The 25640-nt window shown below is 34.7% G+C and overlaps 2 protein-coding genes across 2 annotated transcripts; both read right to left on the reverse strand.

Annotated features, from left to right (window-relative positions):
- Positions 1 to 611: 611 nt before the first annotated feature.
- Positions 612 to 14452, reverse strand: LOC145577599 (uncharacterized). Its single transcript, XM_081635092.1, has 22 exons — positions 12947 to 14452; positions 12086 to 12583; positions 11779 to 11895; positions 11442 to 11578; positions 11149 to 11359; positions 10820 to 11060; positions 10567 to 10717; positions 10190 to 10492; positions 8020 to 8081; positions 7843 to 7859; positions 7711 to 7730; positions 7530 to 7615; positions 7368 to 7436; positions 5867 to 5902; positions 4021 to 5450; positions 3035 to 3529; positions 2695 to 2811; positions 1880 to 2016; positions 1582 to 1792; positions 1249 to 1486; positions 994 to 1144; positions 612 to 917 (listed from the first exon to the last, which is right to left on the reverse strand). The coding sequence occupies exons 1-22, from the start codon at positions 14235 to 14237 to the stop codon at positions 612 to 614; spliced, it is 6324 nt and encodes a 2107-aa protein (XP_081491218.1). The 5' UTR covers positions 14238 to 14452.
- A 1076-nt stretch (positions 14453 to 15528) lies between these two features.
- On the reverse strand, positions 15529 to 20203 carry LOC145603382 (G-type lectin S-receptor-like serine/threonine-protein kinase At4g03230). The gene is made up of 8 exons (XM_081659306.1): positions 18720 to 20203; positions 17939 to 18442; positions 17670 to 17786; positions 17363 to 17499; positions 17020 to 17230; positions 16686 to 16923; positions 16451 to 16601; positions 15529 to 16193 (listed from the first exon to the last, which is right to left on the reverse strand). Exons 1-8 carry the CDS (start codon positions 19939 to 19941, stop codon positions 15879 to 15881), a joined length of 2895 nt encoding a protein of 964 aa, XP_081515432.1. The 5' UTR covers positions 19942 to 20203; the 3' UTR covers positions 15529 to 15878.
- Positions 20204 to 25640: the final 5437 nt, after the last annotated feature.

The following is a 25640-nucleotide window of genomic DNA, read 5'->3' on the forward strand; positions in this document are numbered from 1 at the left end:
TGGATTATGTAAAAATGTTTGGTAAATATCTGATATACTTAAGTTTGTTTGTGCGAAATGACTAATAAGCTAATTATGAGAATAGGTAATTGAGATAGCATTTTAGATTAAATTGGGGTGTAAATGTAATTTCACTTTAAAATATTGAATAAGTTAATGAAAAAGAGCTAAGTGGAATGAGCTCATTCATGAATGTGACCGATTTATATAGAGAAGATGATCCAAATGTTATTTATTTATTTATTTATTTATTTATTTATTTTATATGCTTGCTAATGTTTTCCTACTTTAAAATTTTACATAATTCTTAACATATGAAGAAATAGATTCTCTAACGCAACCAGCCTTTGAATGAAATGACATTTTTGAACAGTCTACATATAATTGAAAACTATAAGGAGTAATACAATCTTTACAAAATTCTTTCATGAGTTTATACAAATAACTAAAATTGCTGAATATCTGACAACTTTTGACAGTTAAAGGAATTAGGTTATAAGAAATGCAACAGCCAACAGGCTTTCGGTTTCAGCATATTACGTGACCATACACCCAACCACACTGCCACACAAGCCAGATTCTTTCAGTTTTATTCCAATGGGAACTATCAGTTACCGGCCTATTGTAGATACAGTCATCTCCTCATTCACGCTTGAATCAATTGCACTGGAAGACGAGGCATTCTCTGATAATGGTTTTCGATTCATGAAAGCTGGTTGTTTGGCAAGTGGAAGAGAGGCATTTTCCCCACTCAGCATATGAACTACGGTTGACATGGTGGGACGGTCACTTGGGTCCTCTTGTACGCACAACAACCCAATATGAATGCACTTCAGAACTTCTGACGGAGAGCAGGATTCGTTGAGTTTTGAGTCCATCAATTCTAGTCCTTTATCTTCATTCCATAATTTCCAGGCCTAGATAGTAGATAACATAAGTCAGTCCAAAATCACAATTGAATAAATCAGTCATTTTATTTTTGAAGGTACTTACATGTCCTAGCAAGCTAAGGCCGTGCTCAAACATAAAGATTTTCGAATTCCTTCTACCACTTATTGTCTCCAATACAACCACGCCAAAACTGAAAACATCAGATTTTACTGAAAAAATCCCTTCATATGCATACTCTGGTGACATGTAACCACTGCATCACAGTTTAAAATAAGGAAATTAGCACATTACTAATGAATGGTGACACTATCTGATGAGATTTGGAATTAGTTTACTCTACTGAATACTCTGACTTACTATGTTCCAACTACTCTCATAGTGCTTGCTTCTGTTTCCTTCCCACCAACAATCCTTGCTATGCCAAAGTCTGATATTTTTGGATTAAGTTCTTCATCCAGTAAAATGTTGCTTGGTTTGAGATCCCGATGAATTATTCTTAGTCTTGAGTCTTGGTGAAGATAAAGCAAGCCCCGAGCGATCCCCAAAATGATGTCAAAACGCTTCCTCCAGTCCAAGTATACAATATGCCTTTCATCTTCTCGCAAAATATCACATAAATGACATTGTTACTAGAAGAAAAAATAATTAATCTTACACACAGATAGGGTACCAACTTGGTAATTAACAGACCAAATAAACAAGAGTCTAGGCTTCCATTAGGCATGTACTCATAGACTAATATCTTCTCATCTGCTTTCATGCAGTACCCAATAAGTTTTACAAGGTTCCGATGCTGGAGCTTGGCTATCAACATAACCTCAGTCCTAAATTCTTCAACACCTTGCACCGATACAGTTGAGAGTCTCTTGACAGCGATTTTCTGCCCATCTGGAAGTATTCCCTGAATGCATTGTCCCACATAATGATAGGTTATCAAACTTACAAACATAAGATTCTCTTAAGTCATAATAGATTCTAAAATTATTACCATGTACACAGAACCGAATCCCCCTGTCCCAAGCCTATTTGCATCTACAAAGTTGTTTGTAGCAGCTATTATGTTTTCCCAATCGAAAAAAGGCACATCTATGCCTGCAGTATCTTCTTCGTTGAATTCAAGTGAACCTGTCATATCGCTGGACTTACTCAGTGTAAACAGATACCACATGTAATTTCTGATTTCCTTGTTTACAGGAAGGGTATGCAGAGATGCTAAAAGCAAATTTATCGTGGGAAACCATATTTAATGTACTGCCTACGTTAAGAAATAACTGCAATGTTTTTTACTTTTACCCTTTTCACACACTCTACATTGACTATCTTTGATAACTTCTAAGTTTTAATTGAGAAAAAACGGTCATCATTTGGAATCCTCTTAGATTCGTCTCATATACATCAACTATTTACGATTTTTACTTTATGATAATTTGATATATTAATGGTTGAAGTTATATATTGACAAGCTTGAAAATAAAAACGATGCAACTATTTCTAAATAAAGGAAGTATTAACTTTCCTTGTAGAACAACTGATATGTTATAATTCCTCCATTTTTTTTTTTGTTGCTACACTTTTATTTTCAGTCTCCTAGACAATTTTTAAAGAGGAGAGAGATAGAAAGAAAAATAAGAGGGACCCATGTGGATAGCAGAAAGATAGAGAGAAAGAAATGTAAAAAATGGAAAGTGTTGCAACTAATTCACAATTTCCAAATTATGGAAAGTGTAGCAACTAAAAAGATACGGAGGAAGTATTTCATACCTAGTAGTATGCAGCATGTAAAAAAAAATTTATAAGACTTACCTTGCTTTTTATTCTTTCTTCTTTTCCTGGCATGGCAAACAAAGAACATACTGCACAAAAGAACAATTGCCAATGCACCAGCTATGCAAGGAGCTGCAACCTTGAGAGGAAAAGGTACTTTTATGGCACAGAAAGCAAACATAGTTAAGATTTTATAAATAGCAATAAAGAAAGATAATAGGCTCAAAATTGAATATTAACAACATAAACATAATTACATACTTATTTAAAGCTATATCAATATCCACTCTCAAGTAATTAGATATGAGTGAAAAGCACATACTGATAGACAATTTCCAGCAGAAATGAGTAACTGAGCAGGACATTTTAAGCATCTCACCTTTGATACATTCCAACTTCAAGCCATCCCAATGGAACTTTGATCGACAGAGGCACCTCTTTTCCACCCCATTTGTGGCTTTGCAGCTAGTATGGTGGAATTGGTTACACTCTGAGGGTGCATGACAAAGAAATTCTGGTGGTGGCTGCCAACTCATCTCAACTTCAATAAAAGGCTGTTCAGCTCGAATTAAAGGTCGGTCCTTAACAACATTGCAATTATTAAAAGTGTAAGGCAAGGAGTCCTTGAGAGACATAAACAACTCAATATATTTATTGTCACAACTACTATGCATGACTTGGATTGTAAAGTTTTTTGCATCCTGATCAATTGAAGTGACTCTGAAGTTGCCTCTTGGAGTAGAGAATATAACTTGACTGGTTGTACTGTTGCAATGAAAATGGAAATACGAGGGATCCCCACAATTTCTCCCTGTGCTTAAGGGATAGGGAATAATATAGGTTCCACAAGGACTGCATCCCCTTGAAGTTGGGTCTGCCACAGGACAATAAATCTCATGTCAGCGAGGTTTAACAACAATGCACGACAGCATTAACTTTCCTAATTTACAATAGTAGGATCACATTGAGTTCAGGGTTGGAATATATTCACAATCTACATAACTTGTTCTTTCATAGCCTGTATTTACACAATTGAATATAAATATATAACAGGAGAATATCCTTAATCCCTAAGGCCTAAGCCCATTCCATATAACTCCTTGGTCAAAAAGGATTTGTTGCAACTTGTTATTTTATTGCTCATTCACTCTGGCCATGTTCTCAAGGCCTTACTAGTTACTACAGAATTACAGATCTTAAGCCAATTGTCTGAACATTTTACAGTGAGCCTATGGGAGCTGTTTTACCTCGGGATCTTTGTTGCTTGGATCTTATGGCTGAGACAATTGTCTATGAACATTTGTGAGTCAATTGTGATGGTATGGAGGGAGGGAGTAATTTAAATAGCAATAAGAAAGAAAATACCTGTATCAGACCGTGTTGTGCGGACAGAGAGAGTAATTCCATCAGGATACTCCTCTTGCAAGTCAGTCAATTCAGTCCATAGCAAGCATTTATTCTCACCAGAAGTGTGTGCTCCTGAGCAGTCAGCAAAACCATAAGAGTAAGCAACACAATTGCATTGATTAAGGCACTGGGCAGTGCAATTTGTTTCAGTAGAACTAGGAGAACAAGTTTTGTTTCCCACTCTCATCATGTTAAATGTCAAGAAAATGTCACTTGAACTATTGTCCCTATCACAAATAGACCCAGATCTTCGAGAACACCCCGCATAAGTGTCTCCCAAATTCCACTTTACACTAGGCTTGAATCCTGGCAAGCACTTGCACATCTTCCCATTGTTACTATTGCAACTGCCAAAAATACCACATTTATCATACAAACTACAACCATCTCTTGGCTCAGACCAATTTAAGGACCAGCCATCACTTTTGTTTATCCAAAATTGAATCTGTCCTGTGAAGTTCATCACTAGTCGTGTGTTATTCTGAAGTGGGGAAATGCCATTAAACCATAATTTAGACAAAGCAGTTGGAAGCTTGTCAAAAGGGGTTGTTCCGCTCTGCCAATAATTAGCAAGTCCTTTTTCATTATTTTCAACAATAAACAAAGCATTAGCCGAGCTAGGTTGTAGGGGGAATGTGAAGTTTCCTTGAGCTGGGTTGTTGTGATTTTGCCAAGATGTCAGTTTTAAGGTTGTCGATGAAAGATCTAAACTTCCATCTGCAGTCATCCCCGGAAGAAATGTGTCAGTTGGGTGATCAAAGCTTTGCCACAAGTATGGGCTTTCCAGTCTTGACAATCTTCTATCCACCAAAACTAAGTTTCCACTATCTAGCAGACACAGTCTTGTATTTGTTGTAGGCACATTTCTTTTTCGTAATGGACCATAAGATATAACATAATGGCGAGCAGTTGGAGAAATCTCGTTGGAAATTTTGGAACTGTTAAAGGTAGGAGCTGAATTTGCAGGTATTGTGGTCTGTACTTGGGAAGATGGAACACCATTGGTTGACCAGTACAGTAGACCATTCCCATCCAATAGCTCGGCTTTACCTTGTTGAATTACAAGGGAGCCCTTAGATTCCTTCAGTGGCTTATCTCTATTAGCAACCCACACAATTACCTTTGGATTGGACTGACTAAAATACCATATGCCCAAATACCTTGTATTACCGCTGTTCCCATCAGGACTGAAGAATCCTAGCTCGAACACTCCACCAGAGGATACTATAGTATTGTTGCTAGTGACATCAATGAACTTGGAACGTTCTTGTAAGCATTCACTAGCACTGCAATGTAGGACAGGAATGAAAAACAAGAGCATAAGTAAGAAAAAGATGGGATAGCATAGGCACATTATGGACCAATCTTGTTTTGTGGCAACCAATAAACTATATTATTCAGCTAGAGATGATGTATATGGTTTTCGTTGGTTGATTTAGTATAGCAAAAAGATACACCAGCTTTGTTTCCAATTTGATTGCTGCTTTCATTTTTAGTGAAGCATTGTGATGCTTTAGGATCATGCTGCATTTTTTTATGCCAACTATCAGAGAATGGTCAAATTCTCAACACTGGTAGACCCAAGCATAAATATAAAGAAAGACTACTTTTTGTTTTTTTTTTGCTATACAGCTGTAAAATTAATAGAGCTTTTATGTCCAAGTACTAGTCTAAACTCTAAAGGCATGAATTGGAGCAGTCTTTTGGACCACAAATGCCAAATATGTCGCGTTATTGAACTATTGATTAAAAGTTAAATATATTAAACACAGTATAACTAGACTATATCATTGCATTTAATTACTTTCCGCCGTACGTAATAACACCGATTATACCATAGCTGGAAATCATTAGAGAACACAGATTTGCAAGCACATAAAAGACATTTTCAGTCATATCTTATACTCGTAAAAAACTGTCTGAATAGGTTACTATTTAAAAAATTTCTTAGCTTAGAGACATTGCTGATTAGATTTAATGTATCATCATTTAGAAAGAACAACATAACTACACATTATAAGCAAGAAGAGAGATCGCCTGCATGATCTTGATTCTTGAAAATCGGATGGGATACCTCTTATAAGGGTATTACACATTTACATTACAAGTTTTTACTAAGAATACTTTGTTTCATAGATTCAAGAGGATCAAACATCCATTGCTTATGAACCTATATGATACCATTTGCGAAACGTGTAACATATATACACATGCTCAAATTATAGACCAGGTGTTCAACCAATAGTGTTATTATCTAGAAAATCCTTTTATTATATTAGGATGATTAATCATGGTTGAGGTTTCTCTTTATTCAAATGGAATATTTCAAATGATACAAACTTAAGGAAACGGAGAATTAAATAACGTAATGGGTAAAGCACACTTATAGTGCTGCAAATTAGAAAATAAAATAAAAAAATAGTACGGAGTATAATTTAGAGGACTTACTAACATTATGCTTCTGATTTGCCACGTTTGAGAGACAGAGTAAGATGAACAAGATGAATGACAGGCACTTCAACACAATTAACTCTCTCCGACATTTAATCGAATAGGTGGTGCTCATAATATGCATCTCCGCTAAAGAGTAAAAAATGGATAGGCAAGATTATAAAGTTGAGCACTTGAACATCATTCAACAATTAATACAGGCACGTACATCAAAGGAGAAAAGCAAATGGAAAAGTCAACAAACTGTACAAAGCACACCAGTTTTTGTCATACCAGATTATGCACTTGATGCCTGATGGTCCATCCACTGGGAACAAATATTGTTACATTCTAACCAGATAGCCTGTGATGAAAATTCAAAGAGTAGCAGATATGATAAGATGAAGTAGATAAAGCAGATAAAATTCTGAAAACTTGACTTTTTTTTTTTTTTTTTTTTTACAGTATATGTAGACTGTAATAGCATAACTCAAGAATTGAAAATCTCATGCCATTAAGATCAATGCAGAAAAAGAAAGCTATGGAATTAACTCATGTCAAGCACAAGATGTATTATATTTCTCTTATGTGATTCAGGGGACAGACAAGGACTCTCATTATAAATTTATAATTTTTTCATGAAGCAAAATACACTGACATAATTCATTATATTCAATAATTTTCAAGTGTTAGTTGTTCTGTTTAAAAAACCTACTCAAAGAGATAACTTCGTGATCTGTCACGGAGAGGAGTTAAAGAGGCATCTAGAACAATAATAAGGCTATGTCACTGTGAAATACGAAGTAGAATTTAAGGGGCAAGCCTCAGAACAGCCTATCCAAAAAATTGGGGCAATGTTACCCACATTTGATAACCTTACACAAATTCTGTCTTTTGTGAAACCTTGCAATAAGGCTACTCTTACTATAAGGAAGACAGGAAGACTAAAACAGGTCCATGACTCCAGTTACACGATAACAGTCCAACAATCTAGTAATGTTCAAATATCCTACTTTTACATTACCTAGCAAGAATACCTGTCAAATACAAGGTGACGTAGAGCAGGAGGTAGAAAAGGCCATAATTTTTTCCCACATACATTAGTTGACCAAAGTCCATGTACCTGGATGAAGAGGAACAAGCTCAGTAGTTATGAGCATGTGGGCTGGACAGTAGCATACGATAAACAGGAATACTGTCTTACAAGACAGATGTTACAGCACTAAAGCCCCAACCATCTGATCCCATGTACACAAATCGGTAGTCAGAGCAACATCAACAATAATGTAAACAAATCGGTATGTAAGACATTATGTACAAAGGTTGGGGCTTCAGTGCAATAACATATACCTTGTAAGACAGTATTCCTGTTTATTGCGTACATACCGATTTGAAAGTACACAAATCAGTAGTCATAGCAACAATCTGGTCCCATGTACACAAATTGGTAGTCAAAGCAAATAATTTCATTTTTCTCCTGAGTCCTGATTGTCAGGATCATCATGCATGCAATATTGGTCGAGGTACAAGTTCAGCCAATCATCATTGAAAAAGAGCGGAGTTTCATATGCCATGTACTCAGGGTTTTCCTACCAACAAGATCACCAAGATTGAGATTTCAGCCTATATCAATCAATCAAAGCCTTAATCCCATAAGTGGGGTCGACTACCTGAACCAAATTTGATTATTCCATGTAATCATTTGTTGATGACTACACGGAATAATCAATTTTGGTTTCTGTAGCCGACCCCACTTATGGGATTTAGGCTTTGATTGATTGATTGGTGTAATCATCCACAAAGAGATTTCAGCCTATATCACTACACATTATTAGCCTTGGAAAGCATGTGGCATGTTGGAACTAAAGTGCTTGAAAAGAAGAAAAAAAAAAAAAGTGCTTTCAGTGATGGAACTAAAGTGCACCTACTGTTTAAAATGAAAAACCCCAATAAAAGTTCTTACAGCAGCATTTAGGAACAGTACGAAAGATAATGAAATAAAGAAACAATGAAAGAGCATAAATTAGATACTATCACATTTTATTGGACCAACAATCTAGCTAATGATCATTAGCCTTCCACAAATTCTCATTTGTCTTACAAAATTGGACATAATTCAATCTTTACATTAATCAAAACAAGCAACCACCAAAATTCAACATCATCATAGTACATGACAATAATCATAATTCACAAACTAAATTACAGAGATAATTACTTTAATTAACAGAAGAGGAATATAGAAATAACCTGAACTTGTGAATTCCCAAAACAAGATTAGGTTTTCCATTATCATCAACCCAATATTTGTAACCATTCCAATCAGTTCCTTGCCATTAACTCGCTCTAATTCTCCTCTGATTTTCAGGCATTCCTTCAGTTCGTTTGCATCCATTTTACGCCGGAATCGGTGGTTGAACCGCCGTAACTCGGTGGTGCTGAAGATTCCTCACGATTCGTTTTTTATAGTTTTTGGGCTATTCTTTTCTTACGATGTGATCGTAGTCGTTGTGTTATAAATTCGTTTTGTGGGTGGGTTTTGATTTAATCAATTTTTTTACAATCGTGTTAAATTATTTTGTCCATATTTAATTAGTTCGTTTTTTTTTTTTTTTTTTTTTTTTTTTTTTTTTTGGTAAAGCAATTGAGAATCATGTTTTAAATTGGCAAAATTTAAAAATTACCGTCATTTAAAGTTAGTAGTTTGCAAATTACAGTCATTTAAAAAAAATAGTTGCAAATTACAGCCCAAAAGTTCGTATAAATTGTAAATTGCAGTCTGATTCAATTTTTTCATCGGTTTACATGTCGAAAAATCTTCGGTTTAAATTTTAGTGGCCATTTTAGGCTTTAAGAATCCAATTGAGCTCGGAATTAGCAAAAAAATAACGTTAGTGTCTCATTTTGCGTAACAAAAATGTATCGATTAATGGAAAACTGTAAAAATAAGACATTTAGGTTATTTTTTTGCGAGCTCAATTCGGTCCCATAAGCACTAAAATGGCCCCTAAAACCTATACCGAAGATTTTTTTGACATGTAAACCGATAAAAAAATTAAATCGAGCTGTAATTTACAATTTATACTTAATTTTGGGCTGCAATTTGCAATTTTTTTTTTAATGGCTGCAATTTGCAAATTTTCCTTTATACTGGTATGAATAATGTCATTTTAAGTTCAATCAATAATAAACTCGAACTCAGGTATCTATGTCTAACATATATACATGTCCAAGTGCAAGACTTTTTAATTAGTCTAGAATGAAGTGTCCAAGTGTCTTACTCATGTTTAAGTGTCGAGTATTTGACATGGATGCTAAAGGGGAATTGAAGAGTGCAAGTAACATACGAGTAGCCAATAAATGAACGTGATTGATTTATCATAAAGAAGATGATCAAAATATTTTATACCTGTTAATTACATAATTCTTAACATATGCAGAAGTAGATTATTTCTGGCAACCTGCGTTTGATTGCAATGAGATTTTTGAACTGGGTCTGTATATAATCTACTAGTATATATAATTGGAAACTATAAGAAGTAATACAATCTTTACTCCTTATATTCAGTTGTTTCATGAGTTTAAACAACCGACTAAAATTGTTGAATATCTGACAACAGCCAACAGCCTTTACCCAACCACACTGCCACTCATGCCAGATTCGTTCAGCTTAATTTCAACGCGAAACTGTCAGTTACCGGCCTATTGTAGATACAGTCATCTCCTCATGCACGCTTGAATCCACTGCACTGGAAGACGAGGCATTCTCTGATAATGGTTTTCGATTCATGAAAGCTGGTTGTTTGGCAAGTGGAAGAGAGGCATTTTCCCCACTCAGCATATGGACTACAGTTGACATGGTGGGACGATCACTTGGATCCTCTTGTACGCACAACAACCCAATATGAATGCACTTCAGAACTTCTGACGGAAAGCAGGATTCGTTGAGATTTGCGTCCATCAATTCTAGTCCTTTATCTTCATTCCATAATTTCCAGGCCTAGATAGTAGATAACATTTAGTCCACAGAATTATGATTAAAAAAGTGAGTCATTGATGTTTGAAGGTACTTACATGTCCTAGCAGGCTAAGGCCGTGCTCAAACATAAAGATTTTCGAATTCCTTCTACCACTTATTGTCTCCAATACAACCACGCCAAAACTGAAAACATCAGATTTTACTGAAAAGATCCCTTCATATGCATACTCTGGTGACATGTAACCACTGCATCACAGTTTAAAATAAGGAAATTAGCACATTACTCATGAATTGTGACTATCTGATGGGGTTTGGAATTAGTTTACTCTACTGAGTACTCTGACTTACTATGTTCCAACTACTCTCTTAGTGCTTGCTTCTGTTTCCTTCCCACCAACAATCTTTGCTATGCCAAAATCTGATATTTTTGGGTTAAGTTCTTCATCCAGTAATATGTTGCTTGGTTTGAGATCTCGGTGAATAATTCTAAGCCTTGAGTCTTGGTGAAGATAAAGCAAGCCCCGAGCAATCCCCAAAATGATGTCAAAACGCTTCTTCCAGTCTAAGTACACAGAATGCCTTTCGTCTTCTTGCAAAATATCAGACAGTTGTGATGTTACAAGGCAAAGAATTCAATTTTATGCATGAATGGGTAACAACTTGGGTATCAAACTGACCAAATAAACAAGAGTCTAGGCTTCCATTAGGCATGTACTCATAGACTAATATCTTCTCGTCTGCTTTCACGCAGTACCCAATAAGTCTTACAAGGTTTCGGTGCTGGAGTTTGGCAATCAACTTAACCTCAGTCCTAAATTCTTCAACACCTTGCACGGATACACTTGAGAGCCTCTTGACTGCAATTTCCTGTCCATCTGGAAGCTTTCCCTGAATGCAATGTCCCACATAATGATAGGTCATCCAAATTGCAAAGAGCATAAATCTGTTTGGTTAAAGCAAGAATCACTACCATGTACACTGAACCAAATCCTCCTGTTCCAAGTTTGTATGTGTCTGCAAAGTTGCTTGTAGCAGCCAGGATGCTTTCCCAATCAAAGAAAGGCACATCTATGCCTTCAATATCATCTCCCTTGAGCTCAACAGAGCCTGTGAAATCATTAATAATCAGTGTAAACAATTTCCTATGAGTGCAAATTTACAGGAATGCAGTAGTGCAGCAAAAAATTCTGTATTTACTTATTGCATTCTTTATTTCCTTGCAAAATTGAAAGATCTAGCACACCAAATATCCTGATTTTATAGTACTTCGTATAACTTTTTAGAAATGAATGGAAAAGCCTACGTACCTTGTTGTTCAATTAGTCTTCTTTTCCGGAAATGATAGATAGAGTAGATCCCACACAAAAGAAGAATTGACAATGCACCAGCTAAGCAAGGAGCTACAACCTTAAGAGTGAAATTCACTTTGTATGACAAAAGTAAACATTGTCAACATTATGGTATGCTCAGAAAGAAAAGGATTTCTCAAACATCAGTGGTAATATGGTTCCACCAACATTCACTTCCAAGCACATAATATCAGCTAAAAAGCAAAATATTTTAAACAGACAGTTTAATGGGCTAAAAATTTGCACTGCATCATTAGGAGCTTACCCTTTTCACATCTCAAATTATATCCATCCCAATGGAAGTTTGTTCGACAAATACATCTCCTATCACCGTTTTTGGCCACTTTACAAGTAGTATGAGGCCAAACTTGACAATCTGAAGATGCACTGCATGCAGGTTCTGATGGTTTTTTCCAGTCCATCTCAACTTCAACAAAGGATTGTTTAGCTTCTAAAAATGATGACTCTATAATGTTGCAGTTTTTAACACTATATAGTGAGGGATCCTCATGTGATAGAACAATCGAGTCCATATATCTACTATCACACCAATTGCCATGTCTGACTTGGATAAAAAAGCTCATTTTTTCAGGATTGATTGAAGTTACATTGAAGGTGCCATTGGAAGTTAAGAAACTAACCTGCCCTGTTTCCACATTGCAGTGAAAATTATTGTATAATCTATCCCCACACTCTGTAGCAGTGCTAAGGGGATATGGAATGGTATAAGTTCCACAAGGTTTGCAGTCTCTTGGAGTTAATTCTGCAACAGGGGTGTATGCACTTCATGTCAGTTTCAGTATTTCATGTTTGACAATGCCACACTATGACAGCAAGTATAGTTTCACACTTTCACTTATCCTAGACAGTCAATCTCCGTGGTAAACATGTACTCTTTTTTTTTCATATGTCATCACTAATTACCACACCTAGAAAGGCGAGTATGAGAGGCTAGCTAATTAATGTGAATCACGCATTCTTGCTAGCAAAAATGCATTATCTTGGCGTCTAGAGGGACATTCTATAGCAGTTTATCAACAAACATTAATGCAAGTAACAAGAATTATGACATGATACCTAAGGAGATATTAAAAGATATTCAAGTTGAAGCAAAGACAAAACATACTTATGTCAGATAGCGTACTGCGAATGAAGATGGTAAATCCATTAGGATAATCCTCTTGCAAGTCAGTTGGTGGATTATTCCACCTCAAGCACATCTCATTTGATGTTTCTGTACAGTTAGCAGTACCACAAGAGTACGCTACACAATCACAATCTGCAAGGCATGCCGCTGTACAATTCTCAACTGTCTCATTTTTATCCGGAGTGCTCACTTTCATCATTGGCATCCTCAAGAACAAATCTGTGTTGTAATCTCTACTACAGGGCACTGACCTTGGTAAACAACCCTCGGAGAAGGTTCCTGAATTCCACCTCTTTGGTTGACTAGGTTTAAAGCCTGGAAAGCACTTACACACCAGCCCATTATTACTATTGCAACTGCCAAAGTTTCCACATACCTTGTACAAATTACACCTATCCGTTGGCTCAGACCAATTAAGAGACCAGACTCCTTGGCTATTCAATTTCCAAAATTGAACCTGTCCATTGAATTTCATCACTAATCTCGAATTGTTATAATCATCCGATGACAAATCATTAACCAATAAATCAAACAATGTTTGAGGTGTCTGATCAAATGGTGATGAGATTTCGCTTTCCCAATAATATTGTGATCCCTTCTTGGAAATAACCAATTTCTTTTGGTTATTCCCTTGAAGCTGCAACATGAAATCATATTTGCCCTGTGCAGGATTGTTACTAGTCTCCCATGATGTCAAATTACTAACAACCATTTCAGGAAGAAATGTGTCAGTTGGGTAATCAAAGCTTTGCCACAGCAATCTATCTGTTCGACGTAGCTCTGGACTCCGAGATAAAGATAAAACTAAGTTACCATTGTCATTTAGACATAATAAGATGTTCGTGAAGTTGGCACTCGCAGACGCAATGGGACTGTTTGATGTACCAGTAGACCAGTAGCTTGCACCTTTCTTATCTAACAGCATGGCATAACCATATTTTATAAGAAGGGAGCCATTGGGTTCCAACAGTGGCTTATCTCTATTAGCAACCCACACAATTACCTTCGGATTGTGTTGGTTAAAATACCATATGCCCAAATACCTTCTAGTGTCGTGGTTCCCATCAGGAGTGAAGAATCCGAACTCAAACACTTCACCAGGAGATACTAAAGTACTGTTAATAGTACCATCCATAATAGCTGAACCATATTCTAAGCAGTTGCTTGCACTGCATTGTAGCATAAAAATCGAAAACAAAAGCTCGTATAAGATGAAGGATATCAAGATGGGATAAGATAGGCACATTATGGACCTAATGACAATTGGCATGAGAAACTGCAGCACAAGCCTTAAGCATACACAATGCTTCACTAGCTACTTCAATTAGTAATGAAAGCAGCAATAAAATTGGAAAGCTGTATAAGTGTAACTTTTTGCTATATAGAATCAATCAACAAAAAGAAGCTTAGAATTGTCAAAATTTTTGCAACGGTAGACCCAACTCCCAAGCATGAATTTGAAGCAACAAGAAAAAGACTACTATAAAACAGTACGACTTTTCACCAATTTGCTATTAATACTGATACAATGAAAGCTGTTTTCTGGACCACAAATGTCAAATTTGGAATCATTGAATTTTAGTCCATAAAACACATTGTAAAAGTAATTTGTTTTAGTAGAAGAATTATAGGATGAAAAGAGATAAGACCAGTAGATGATAAAGGGGTGGGGTTTCAAAAGTTTTGTATTTTTAGCTGACTTGAGCGTTTACTTTCAAGTTTCATTAGTACCTAATAATAACACCAATTATGCAATAGCTGGAACTCAGTGACAGAGACTCTTGTAGTCTTGTAGAACACAAATTTGAAAGCATACAAGGAATTAAAGAACGAATATTGTCCACATGATCTTGATCTTGATTCTTGAAAGCGGTGCATAACAACATTGCCAAACAATGTAACTCGAAGTTCTTCTCCAATTTCTTAGTACTTGCAATACTTTGAATTTTGCATTATTCATACAAGAATCTCGAACTTTGACCATCATTCTTCTTAACTATTGCTATAACTAATCTGCAGTTGTAATTTGTATATTTAATCAACTTTAAATAACAATTTAAATAAATATATACATACCATCGTAGTAGCATAATATATTATCGCATATGTTGATTTGTTTTGCATGACACATAACTACATAAGACGTACTTTATTTATTTTATTTTTTTTAAATACTTTTGACTCAAAATAATCATGATCTTATTAGATTTCCTTAAGGTACATTTCAGAGATTAAGTAATGTCAAACATGAATATAAAATGTTGCAAGTTGATTTAGAGCACTTACTAATAACAGTATGCTGCTGCTTCTGCTGGTATGTTACATTTTCAATGACATTCAACATAGTCATCTCTCTCAGACATTTCATCGAACAGGTGGGGTTCATACTTCATAGTCGTAAGCGTTTCTGCTCGGGCCAAAATGGATAAATGAGCACTTAAGCCCCAATTGGAAGCCTGAAAAGCTGTCACAAGAAAAACCATTGTTGGTGGTTATCAAAGATTGACAGTTTTTCAAATACTTTTATGATTATGACCAACATGACAAACTAACCAATGAAGTTATGGCTTAATGTGGTTGTTAAGATCAACGGTTTGTACACAATATGTTCACAGGTTGTAATTTATACAAATTAGTAACCCTTGTGCAATAAATTACACTGTTGTAAACTTGTAATTAAATACATTAAATCGATAGAAATCGGGTGAAATGAATTGGGCTTATAGTAAAGCAATCAATTACTAAACCAAAACCTATTGAAAAGGTAATTAAAAATATTCAACATCACTATGGCAAAGACTTTTTAAGATTAGTGATACAATTTCTACAATAAGAACTTCAGTAACAAATTGAGATGGAGTGAAATCTTTACAAAGCTTCGAGTATATTTAGCTGATGCATGAACTGTCATTTATCGGCCATCAGTTGACACAGTGATCATATCAATGGAGCTGAAACCTCCTTGACTGGACAATGAGGCAGTCTCACATGATGATGAACTACTAAAGAAAGATGGTTTTTTCGGAAGTGACTGGCTCGCAGTACTTTCATTGCTGCTGCTAAGCATAAGGACCACGTTTGGCATGGTGGGACGATCAACAGGGTCATCTTGTACACATAATAACCCGAGATAAATACACTTCAACACTTCGGTTGGATTGCATGATTCTTTCAGTGTTGGGTCTATGAATTCCAGTCCTCTATCTTCGGACCATAATCTCCATGCCTACACCACAGCATACACTATATTAGTGTCTAAGTAAATTTTTGAAACAGAGGTAATTTTGTAAGGATTTCAGTGATTGTGTATAATACAGTGATTAAAGCAAGTAAAAACATTAAATAGGGTGACAAAGAGAAACTGTTGATGATATGAAGTTGAGCAAATTGGAATTACTAAATGGTGATCTTAGGCGAATATTTCATAAATATATCAGTCACTTCAAATCTAAAGAAGTTAGGCAAAGGAAGATTGATACATACATGTCCAAGCAGATTCAGACCTTCCTCGAACACAGTTGTTCTTGAATTTCTTCTGCCACTTATAGTCTCCAATACAACCACACCAAAGCTGAAAACATCTGATTTGATTGAAAAGTATCCTTCACATGCGTACTCAGGAGACATGTAGCCACTGCAACAACAATAATCGCATCAATTTTTCTACTTAAATACACTGAGTAAAATGGTTATATATGGCTGCAATTTTCCAACTTACTATGTTCCGACAATTTTGTTAGTGTTTGCCTCTGTTGCTTTTCCTCCAACAATCCTTGCTACACCAAAGTCTGAAATTTTTGGATTGAGCTCTTCATCGAGCAAAATGTTGCTTGGTTTTAGGTCTCGATGGATAATTCTAAGCCTCGAGTCTTGGTGGAGATAAACAAGGCCTCTAGCTATTCCGAGGATGATATCATAACGCTTCTTCCAGTCCAAGTAAATAGAAAAGGTTTGGTCTACCAAAAACAGTATACACAACTTGCTATGTTAGAGGAATATGCTTAAATGTTGTGTATATTGGCAGGCAATAATTTCACAAGGAGGAGACTAACCAAATAAATATGAGTCTAGGCTTCCATTAGGCATGTATTCATAAACTAAATTATGCTCATCTTCTTTCACACAATATCCCAGAAGTCTTACAAGGTTCCGATGCTGGAGTTTGGCAATCAGCACAACCTCAGTCCTAAATTCTGCAACGCCTTGCATTGACACACTTGATAGCCTCTTGACAGCAATTTCCTTTCCATCTGGAAGCTTACCCTGAATTCATACGTTAGCAACAGTACAGTGCATTAGCAAACTCCATACGAAGATAAAACCATAAGGTTTCACTTGGCTGATTTCCACACAACAACAACAAAGTTCAATAGACAAAATCAAAAAATAAAGTACCCTGTAAACAGAACCAAATCCTCCTGTTCCAAGCTTATTTGCATCAGCAAAATCGTTTGTAGCAGATACTATGCTTCCCCAAACGAAAAATGGGACATCTATGTCTTCAGTATCATCTCCCTTGAGCTTAAATGATTCTGTTTGTTATCATTACTCAGTTTTAGTAACTTAATGGTATGCAGGAATTCAGTTCAGAAGGCGTGCATTTTAAAAATATCTACTGGATTACTGACTGCATTGCCTATCCTTAAAACTTGCATGTTTATAATGAGTGCAGCAATTAGGGTGAACTGTATGACTTTCTGACCTTGCTTTTCAGCGATCCTTCTTTCACGCTTACGATAAACAAAGAATACACCACAGAGAGCAATGATTGCCAACGCAACAGCAACGCAAGAAACCACAACCTTGAGAGGAAAAGGCACTTTTTGGACAAAATCAAAACATGGTTAGTATTGACAATGATCATCTCTAAAAATGAAACAGAATTGCTCAAACTTACACTTGTTTTAAGTAAAAAACCATTGAAAGAGAATTTTAGGATTGAAATATGTGAGAAGAAAATCCGCATCTCACCTCTAGTACATTTCAGCTTTGAACCATCCCAGCGAAAATTTGATCTACACATACACCTCCTTGTATTCCCTTTTGCGGCTTTACAAGTAGTATGAGTCCAGGCAACACAATCAGAGGATATATTACAAGTGGGCTCTGAAGGTGGTTCCCAGCCTATATCAACTTCAATAAAAGGCTGTTCGAGCTGAATTAAAGGTTCATCTTTAAAAATGGTGCAATTTCTAACAAAGAAAGGCAAGGAAAGCTTGGGTGACAGAACGAATGAGTTTATATATTCACTGTCACAACTATTTGCATGCATGACTTGGATGGAAAAGTTTGCTGCATTTGGATCAATTAAGGAGACTCTGAAGGTGCCTGTGGGAGTTGAGAAGTTAACCTGCCCTGTCTTTGAATTGCATTGAAGATAGGAGTATGAGGAATCTCCACAACTCGCTCCATCAGTACTAAGGGGATAAGGGATTACATATGCTCCACAAGGTTTGCAGGCTCTTGAAATAGATCCTGCCACAAGAGTATAAATTATGCCCCTGTATAATTAGTCTCTTCTAATGTTCTAAGCAAAGAGTTTTAAAATCAAAATATCAAATAAAAGTAACAGTTTTGAGTATTTCTATACTTGATAACACATTTTATGTACCACAATTATAGAATAGCATATATTGAAAACCCTGTGTTGTTTTGACGAACTAGCTCAACATCAAATGAGTTGTCAGTTTGTCACAACTAATGACGTTATAATTTGCAACAACATTCAATTAGCAGCAGAAAGTAAACAAACCTAGGTCTGCAGACGGAGTGCGGACAAAGAGAGTAAGCCCCTGAGGATACTCCTCCTGTAAGTGAGGAGATTGAGACCATGTTAAGCAACTCTTCTCGGTAAGAGTGGCCGTTCCTGAGCAATTTGCAACACCAATAGCATAAGCCACACAATTACAGTCCTGAAGGCAATGTGCCTCACAATCTGTTACAGTAGATGCACTACAACCTGTTTCTCTCACTTTCACCATAGGCAATCTCAAAAATATATCATTGAGACTATCAGTCCGCTGACAAGGAGCTCCAGAATTTGGCACACACCCACCAGAAAAGCATCCTGAATTCCATTCAGACAACAAACTAGGTTTAAATCCTGGCAAGCATTTGCAAGGCAACCCACTATTACTATTGCAACTGCCAAATTTTCCACATACATCATTAAAGCTACACCTATCTTTTGGCTCTTGCCAATCAACAGACCAGCCGCTTTCGCTTTCCCACTTCCACAGCTGAATCTGTCCAGTGAAGTTCATCACTAATCTTGTATTGTTAGGAAGAGAGGTTTTGCCGTCCCTATTACTTAATAATTCAGACAGCGAGGATGGAATCTTAACAGAAGGGTCAGCTCTGTTGTCCCAATACTCTGCATATCCATCTTCCTGAATTTTGATTTCAGGATCATTTCCTGATTGTAGCAGCAATAGAGAGCTCCCTGGTTTTGGGTCACTGCGATTTTTCCACGATCTTAAGGTTCCATTTAAAATCATCCCGGGAAGAATCGTGTCAGTCAGGTTATGAAAGCTTTGCCACAAGATTGATCCTCCTAGACCACTTGATAATATTAAGTTCCCATTATCATTCAAACACAATTTTGTTAAATTTACAGACGCAACAGAATTAATTGACCAGTAAGTCAAATCATCATTATCCAACACCTCAACCTTACCACCTTTTACTACAACATAGCCATTGTTACCCAAAACAGGATTTTCTCTATTAGCAACCCATACAACTATCCTAGGATTGGAGCGGTAATACCATATACCCAAATACCTGTTTCTGTTGAACCTCTCATCAGGAGTAAAGAATCCAAGCTCAAAAACTTTGCTTGGAGATAGTAAGGTGCTTTGGCTACTATCACTGATTTTAGAGCCATCTGCTAAACAATAACTCGCGCTACAATGAGGTATAAGAAAGGAAAAGAGCAGCATATATAAGAACAACCTAGGACAATTCAGAGACATGATGAATAAAGAGATGTACTTCTGATTAAATCACTTCAATAGGTAAAAAGCAACCATTTGAAGCTGTTGTGAAGGTATTTTAAGCAGCTACGTGGGTTTCAGTAAGAAATCAGAAGACAGCCATTTACAAGGTAAGCTACATGGTTTTTTTTTTGGTTTTATATGTAAGATAAGACACTGATATTATCTCGTATGAGTACTAGACAAGTAGACGACACAATTTTACTCCTTTGCTTATACTGCAATATTGATGCTACAAACTCAGAACAACCAAAGCTTTCAGTATATTGCTGAATTATTCAACAAATCAACAGCCACGTTATTAATGTCAAGATTTGGACTGGAAGACAATTCTACGGTAGGATTTTTACCAATGTAAGAAAAAAATATGGACCCTTCATTTGTCCCACTTACTTAAAACTGTCTATAAAGTAGATCCTGTTTGAAATTTTATTTAACACCAATCATAAATTCCATATAAAAGGGAAGGTAAAAAAGGTGGCTACAAGTCTACAACATTAAGGCAATACGCAAATATGCATAGTAATCTTAATAAACTAACTCTTATTAGAATTTTTTGAAATTAACATGACCTTTATCTATGAATCTATGATGAATATTTTAGTGGTACTTATCATATATAACATTTTTTTAATCCAAATTCAACCATTTATTTGTAAAAGGATCAGAGCAGTCATATTTTTCCAACAAAAAATAAAATTTAGTCATTTCAAGCATTATGTGCACGGTACTCCTAGGCATACGATGTACGAGTACAATTTTCTTAAATGCTACGGAGTACAAGTAATTTTACCCAGACGGCCAGACCTGAAAAGCACCCCGTCCAGCAAAATGCCCAGTCAATATGCCGCCTATTCCTATTCAAAATTTATGCTCCCTAAAAGTCATTTATGATGCTGATTGCTATATTGTTCAATGGCCTACTAGAAAACATGCACCGTACTAAACAAGACTTTATTACTTAACAGTAAGAAAGTGAAGCTGTCCTTTTTCTTCTTTTGTTCATATCGATTCTTGTCAATTCAATTCTTTTCTCTTCAATGACTAAGAGATCATGGACAAAGCTGAGCCAGCTGCATTCAAGAAGAATAGTCTCAACTCTGAAGTTCAAGTAATTAAAACATGAGGAAGTCATTCGAGTAACAAACAAGAGGTTCCTAACCCTTAGATTGGGGGCGTTATCTGTAACATCATGAAATAGTGCAAACTAAGAGATCAACTAAAGAACTACTCAATCATAGAAATCTTCCTTATGGTATCTATACTTATGTATTTAAATGTACAACAATTGTTACCTAGATTCATTTTTATCCAAATATGTTCACGTACTCTTAAAGACAAATAGGAATCATATTTCACATGCTCCTTCCGTCTTTCAAAGGTTATTCAAATTCGTATTTGATCCATTGAGTTTACCCCATACCGTCAAACCGATGTTGCTATGTCATATTCACATGGAAAAAACCTACTGAATCCCGACCTACTTGTTTTTATTTGTCCAAACATTATACTTGGTGGAAAAAAACACGTTCAGGGTAATCTCTGGAAGATAAATGGATGGAATACTGCATACAAGTAAATGTAATCTACGGTGTAAAAAAACTTTCCACGTTAATCATGACATAAGAAACAATAGCCAACAAGTCAAAAGAACTATTAAAGACGATAAACCACTAGTAGCTGGTGGGGTTCTAAAATGGGAAAGCTCATTTACACCAATTAAACAAGTTTTACATGCATTGTCATTTTGTCAATTACCATAATATACGAACAAAATGCAAAGTAATTGCCTAAACAATGGGATATTCAATATAGAATAATGAGAACCTATTAATACGGAAGGAAAAGGAAAATCATCCACAATTCCACACGGCTGGTGGTGGGTTTTAGTTTCTGAGCACATATGTTAAAAATGTACCAAAATAGGCCAATATGTCCTAAGACTTTCCACACCAATGAAAGGTACATTCCCATAAAACTGTGGACCTTTTAGCTAGGACCTAATCGATTTTGGTAAAAACAAAATCCGATTCATAAAAATCATTTATAATCAATAATTATCATACTACCTCCGTTTCATATTATTTGTAACAATTTGACATGAAGTAGAGAGAAAAAATGTTTAATAGTTGCAAATAATATGAAACGGAGGTAATACGTTAAAATCAGCAACTCTGTCCGATAAATAATATACTCTTGAAAAAGCAAATATCATTTTTTGAGTATGAGGATAAATTTTGTATTGATTAGCAATTTCAAAATATAAAAAATAAAAAAATGTATCCCATGAGTACAAATCAACTCAATCAAGTAAAAGTAGTTATAGATCATGCTAGTTCAGGTATGATTTTATAGATTACTAATTCAAACTTATTGATCTTATATATCCAACCTTTTAGCCAAGTTTACTATAGTTAAGAAGTTAGTGATATTGCATTAACATTTGTTGTAAAGTACAAGTATGATACAAAGTAAGTTCTTAGTAATAATATTGTGATGTGAAAAATTCACTAAAAACAATATATTTTGGATCAAAAGTATTGTTATATTGTATTGATACATGTTTCTAAAACAGAAATTCTGATTCAAGTATTTCTTCATGCATTTACTACTCTGTATATGCAACCATGTAATCTAAAGTCCTAAAAAAACACACATCATGTAATCTAAAGTCCTCAATTCCTTCTTTAATTAATTAATTTATGTCTTCCAATTCCTAATATCAATTTCTCATACTACGTAGCACAATACTTGCTCAAGACCGCTCTCATTTTCCCATCAACTAGTGGTATCGAAACTAAGCTGAAAATAACTAAAGACTCTTCAAGTAATCCATCATACATCCAGGTGTACATTGTACCTAACTTTAATCGCTACAAAACCCTTAGCAAAAATATATCTTCGCAATACCCCCTCTTGATTGCTCCACCCTCCTTTGAGTCTTTGACTTCATAAAATTAACCACAATATAAACACCAAATGAAAATTGTATTATTCAGCAAAAAATTATCTATTCAATGAAATTAATTATACCTTATACCACCAGTAAGAACAATGAATTTGTAATCGAAATTACCAATGAAGTCACCTTTTGTAGTGATACGTCTGCATCAATTAAAATTCAAACATTACCTTAAAAACAACAAATGTAGCTAAATTCAAACCAAAATAAATGGACAAAATTATGATCAATGTATACCATTCAGGCATTTCATCGAACATGTGGTAGTCATCGTCAATTTTAGCGTATTTCATGAGTATGAGTATCCCCTTCTCTACGACTTGATTTTGAAATTTTTCCACACTCCACAACAGAAACCCCTTTCCCCACTTTTTGTGGAGAAAATGGAAAAGGGAAGAATAATGATAGCACATCATAAAAGTCATATTTTGGATATTTTGGATTTTTATTTTTTTTCAAAAAAAAAAAAATACTAGCTTTTTTTTAAAATAAAAAACCAAAAAACAGAAAATAAGAAAAAGGCGTTTCTAGTTTTCTGCAATTTTCATGATTTTAATAAGTTTGACTAATTTTAACTCATTATATGACGTATATCATATGGTTTAGAAAAACAAAAAATCACGGTGATAAACGAACCCTTACAATTTGATTTACAGTTTCAAATTGCAGTGCGGTTTGAAATTAATTTGGACTTTTCATGTGTCTAATTTGTAATTTATACTTGTGTTTTAGGCACGGGGCCTTTTTTTTTTGGTGTTTACAGAGTCATAGGACGGATGATGAGGATCGGGAAAGAAACTTTATCACTTTTTTTTTTTTTTTTGCATAGAAAGGAAGCTCTATCACTTTTTTTTTTTTTTTTTTTTTTTTTGCAACAAGGAAGCTCTATCACTTGAGCTATCCCTCACTCTAGAAAATAAAAGCTTAATTAATGACATAACTGTAAATAAATCAAAAACTTTTTATTAAAAATAGGCTTCAAATTAAAATTGTTGATTTATTTATAATCATGTCATACTAACCGTTTGTCATTTGATTAACAAAATTTGTTTATTAGAAAGATAAACTGGAACTTCCTCAGTTCCTCAGTGCTGCAATACGGCCAATACCATACTTGTCAATATAAGAATGGTACATGCTACGAATACTCGATTTCACAGTAATCGCAATAATTTCATATTTGCATTATTTATATACATACTTTGAATATACTTGTTTTATTAATATTTCAAAAACTTTGTCTTGTAAAATGTTTCTGATTTATGTAAAATTGAAACAAAAAAGTATACCCAAATTTTTAAATAAATCAGTGTACAATAAATATCATAAATCGGTTGAAAAATTATCTTAATAAATCGAAAAAGATTGAAAGTTATTATCCAAAATTGGTTAGAACTTACCCTATATTTGTACAACCGTACACTTAGATTGTTATACACTCGAGAGTGAGGGATAACTCAAGTGGTTAGAGTTCCCCTCCAAGTTCCAGGTGATCCTAGAATCGATTCTCATCACTCGTTTTTGTGGCTCTCTAAACATCTAAAAAAAATATTGTTAAAACATCCGGTGCACACGATAGTTTTTAAAGTAAGAAATGGTTAGGATTAATAGAAATAGATTTGGTTAAAATGCAAGCAATAAAACATTGGCCACAATTCTTTCAATCTATATATCAATCAATCAATTACATACTACTAAAAGTGAATCTGAAGGAACACTTGGCAACATATTATTAAAAAAATTCCCGCCAAAATTACTTTCTAAAAAAATAGTTATTATATAAAGATAAAGATTGCGTTTAGATTATGACTTTTTTTTATATATAATCTAAAATAAACTTCCTAAAATATCAACTTGCACATTATAATTTATAATTATAAATATTTTCTCTCACATGTTTTAATATATTTCATGCACTTTAATACTTGATGAATCCATTCATTAATTTTTATATATTTATATTATTATCATAATTTATATATATATATATATATATATATACTTGTATATAAAAATTAAAAAAAAAAAACTAAATTATATAAAAAACGTGTCCTCCTCTCCTTTTATCTTTATTTATAATCTTTTTCTTTTCTCGACTTTGGCAATTTTACTTGTGCAAATGAGGAGTACATTGGCGTATAGTGCCTATATTTTTTATTTGCAAATATGAGGGTAAATTAGTCATTTGACATCCATAAATCCAATTACAATGGTAGTTTTTGTGTACAATTATGCATGTATATTATACTATTAGATTATAGATTGTGTTAATAGTACTTTTATATCTCACGGTAGTATAATATTTGATGAACAATTTAAATACTTATAATTTGTACCATTAGAAAAACATTTATACCACTACTCGTACAATATTTATTACAGTAGTATTATTTACCTATTTGGTAGTACTTTATACTCAATTTAATATTTAATATCCATTTTTTAATACTTGTTCCACTTTTCTTTTGCGATCGTATTTAAATATTTGCTCCATTTTCTTATTTGAAAAGCTTTTATAATATTTAATCAATTTCTCTCAAACTAGTGGGAACTAATTTTATTACTTTTTTATTCTCTCTTCTCCAATTAACCTTCCATTAATCCCACTATTTCTATATTTTATTACTTTTTTCAATTTCTCATAAAACTCTACACATGAAGAAATAGAGCATGTATTTAAAAATGGAAGGAGTATTTGTTTCTAAACAAATGCTGT

Source organism: Chenopodium album, chromosome 2 (assembly GCF_948465745.1).
Source record: "Chenopodium album chromosome 2, dcCheAlbu1.1, whole genome shotgun sequence".
Classification (NCBI taxonomy): Eukaryota; Viridiplantae; Streptophyta; class Magnoliopsida; order Caryophyllales; family Amaranthaceae; genus Chenopodium; species Chenopodium album.

Excerpts from the sequence above, each read along its gene's own strand:
- LOC145577599 (XM_081635092.1), bottom strand. The coding sequence starts at position 14,237 with ATGCCAATTGTCATTAGGTCCATAATGTGCCTATCTTATCCCATCTTG. Across the intron at positions 7,616-7,710 it reads ATGGTTGGGGCTTTAGTGCT|GTACATGGACTTTGGTCAAC; the intron begins GTAACATCTGTC and ends CTCTTCATCCAG. Across the intron at positions 5,451-5,866 it reads GTTATTACGTACGGCGGAAA|TTTATTGGTTGCCACAAAAC; the intron begins GTAATTAAATGC and ends TGAATAATATAG.
- LOC145603382 (XM_081659306.1), bottom strand. The coding sequence starts at position 19,941 with ATGTCTCTGAATTGTCCTAGGTTGTTCTTATATATGCTGCTCTTTTCC. Across the intron at positions 17,787-17,938 it reads AAAGCTGAAATGTACTAGAG|TGCCTTTTCCTCTCAAGGTT; the intron begins GTGAGATGCGGA and ends TTGTCCAAAAAG. Across the intron at positions 16,924-17,019 it reads CCTAGACTCATATTTATTTG|ACCAAACCTTTTCTATTTAC; the intron begins GTTAGTCTCCTC and ends TGTTTTTGGTAG.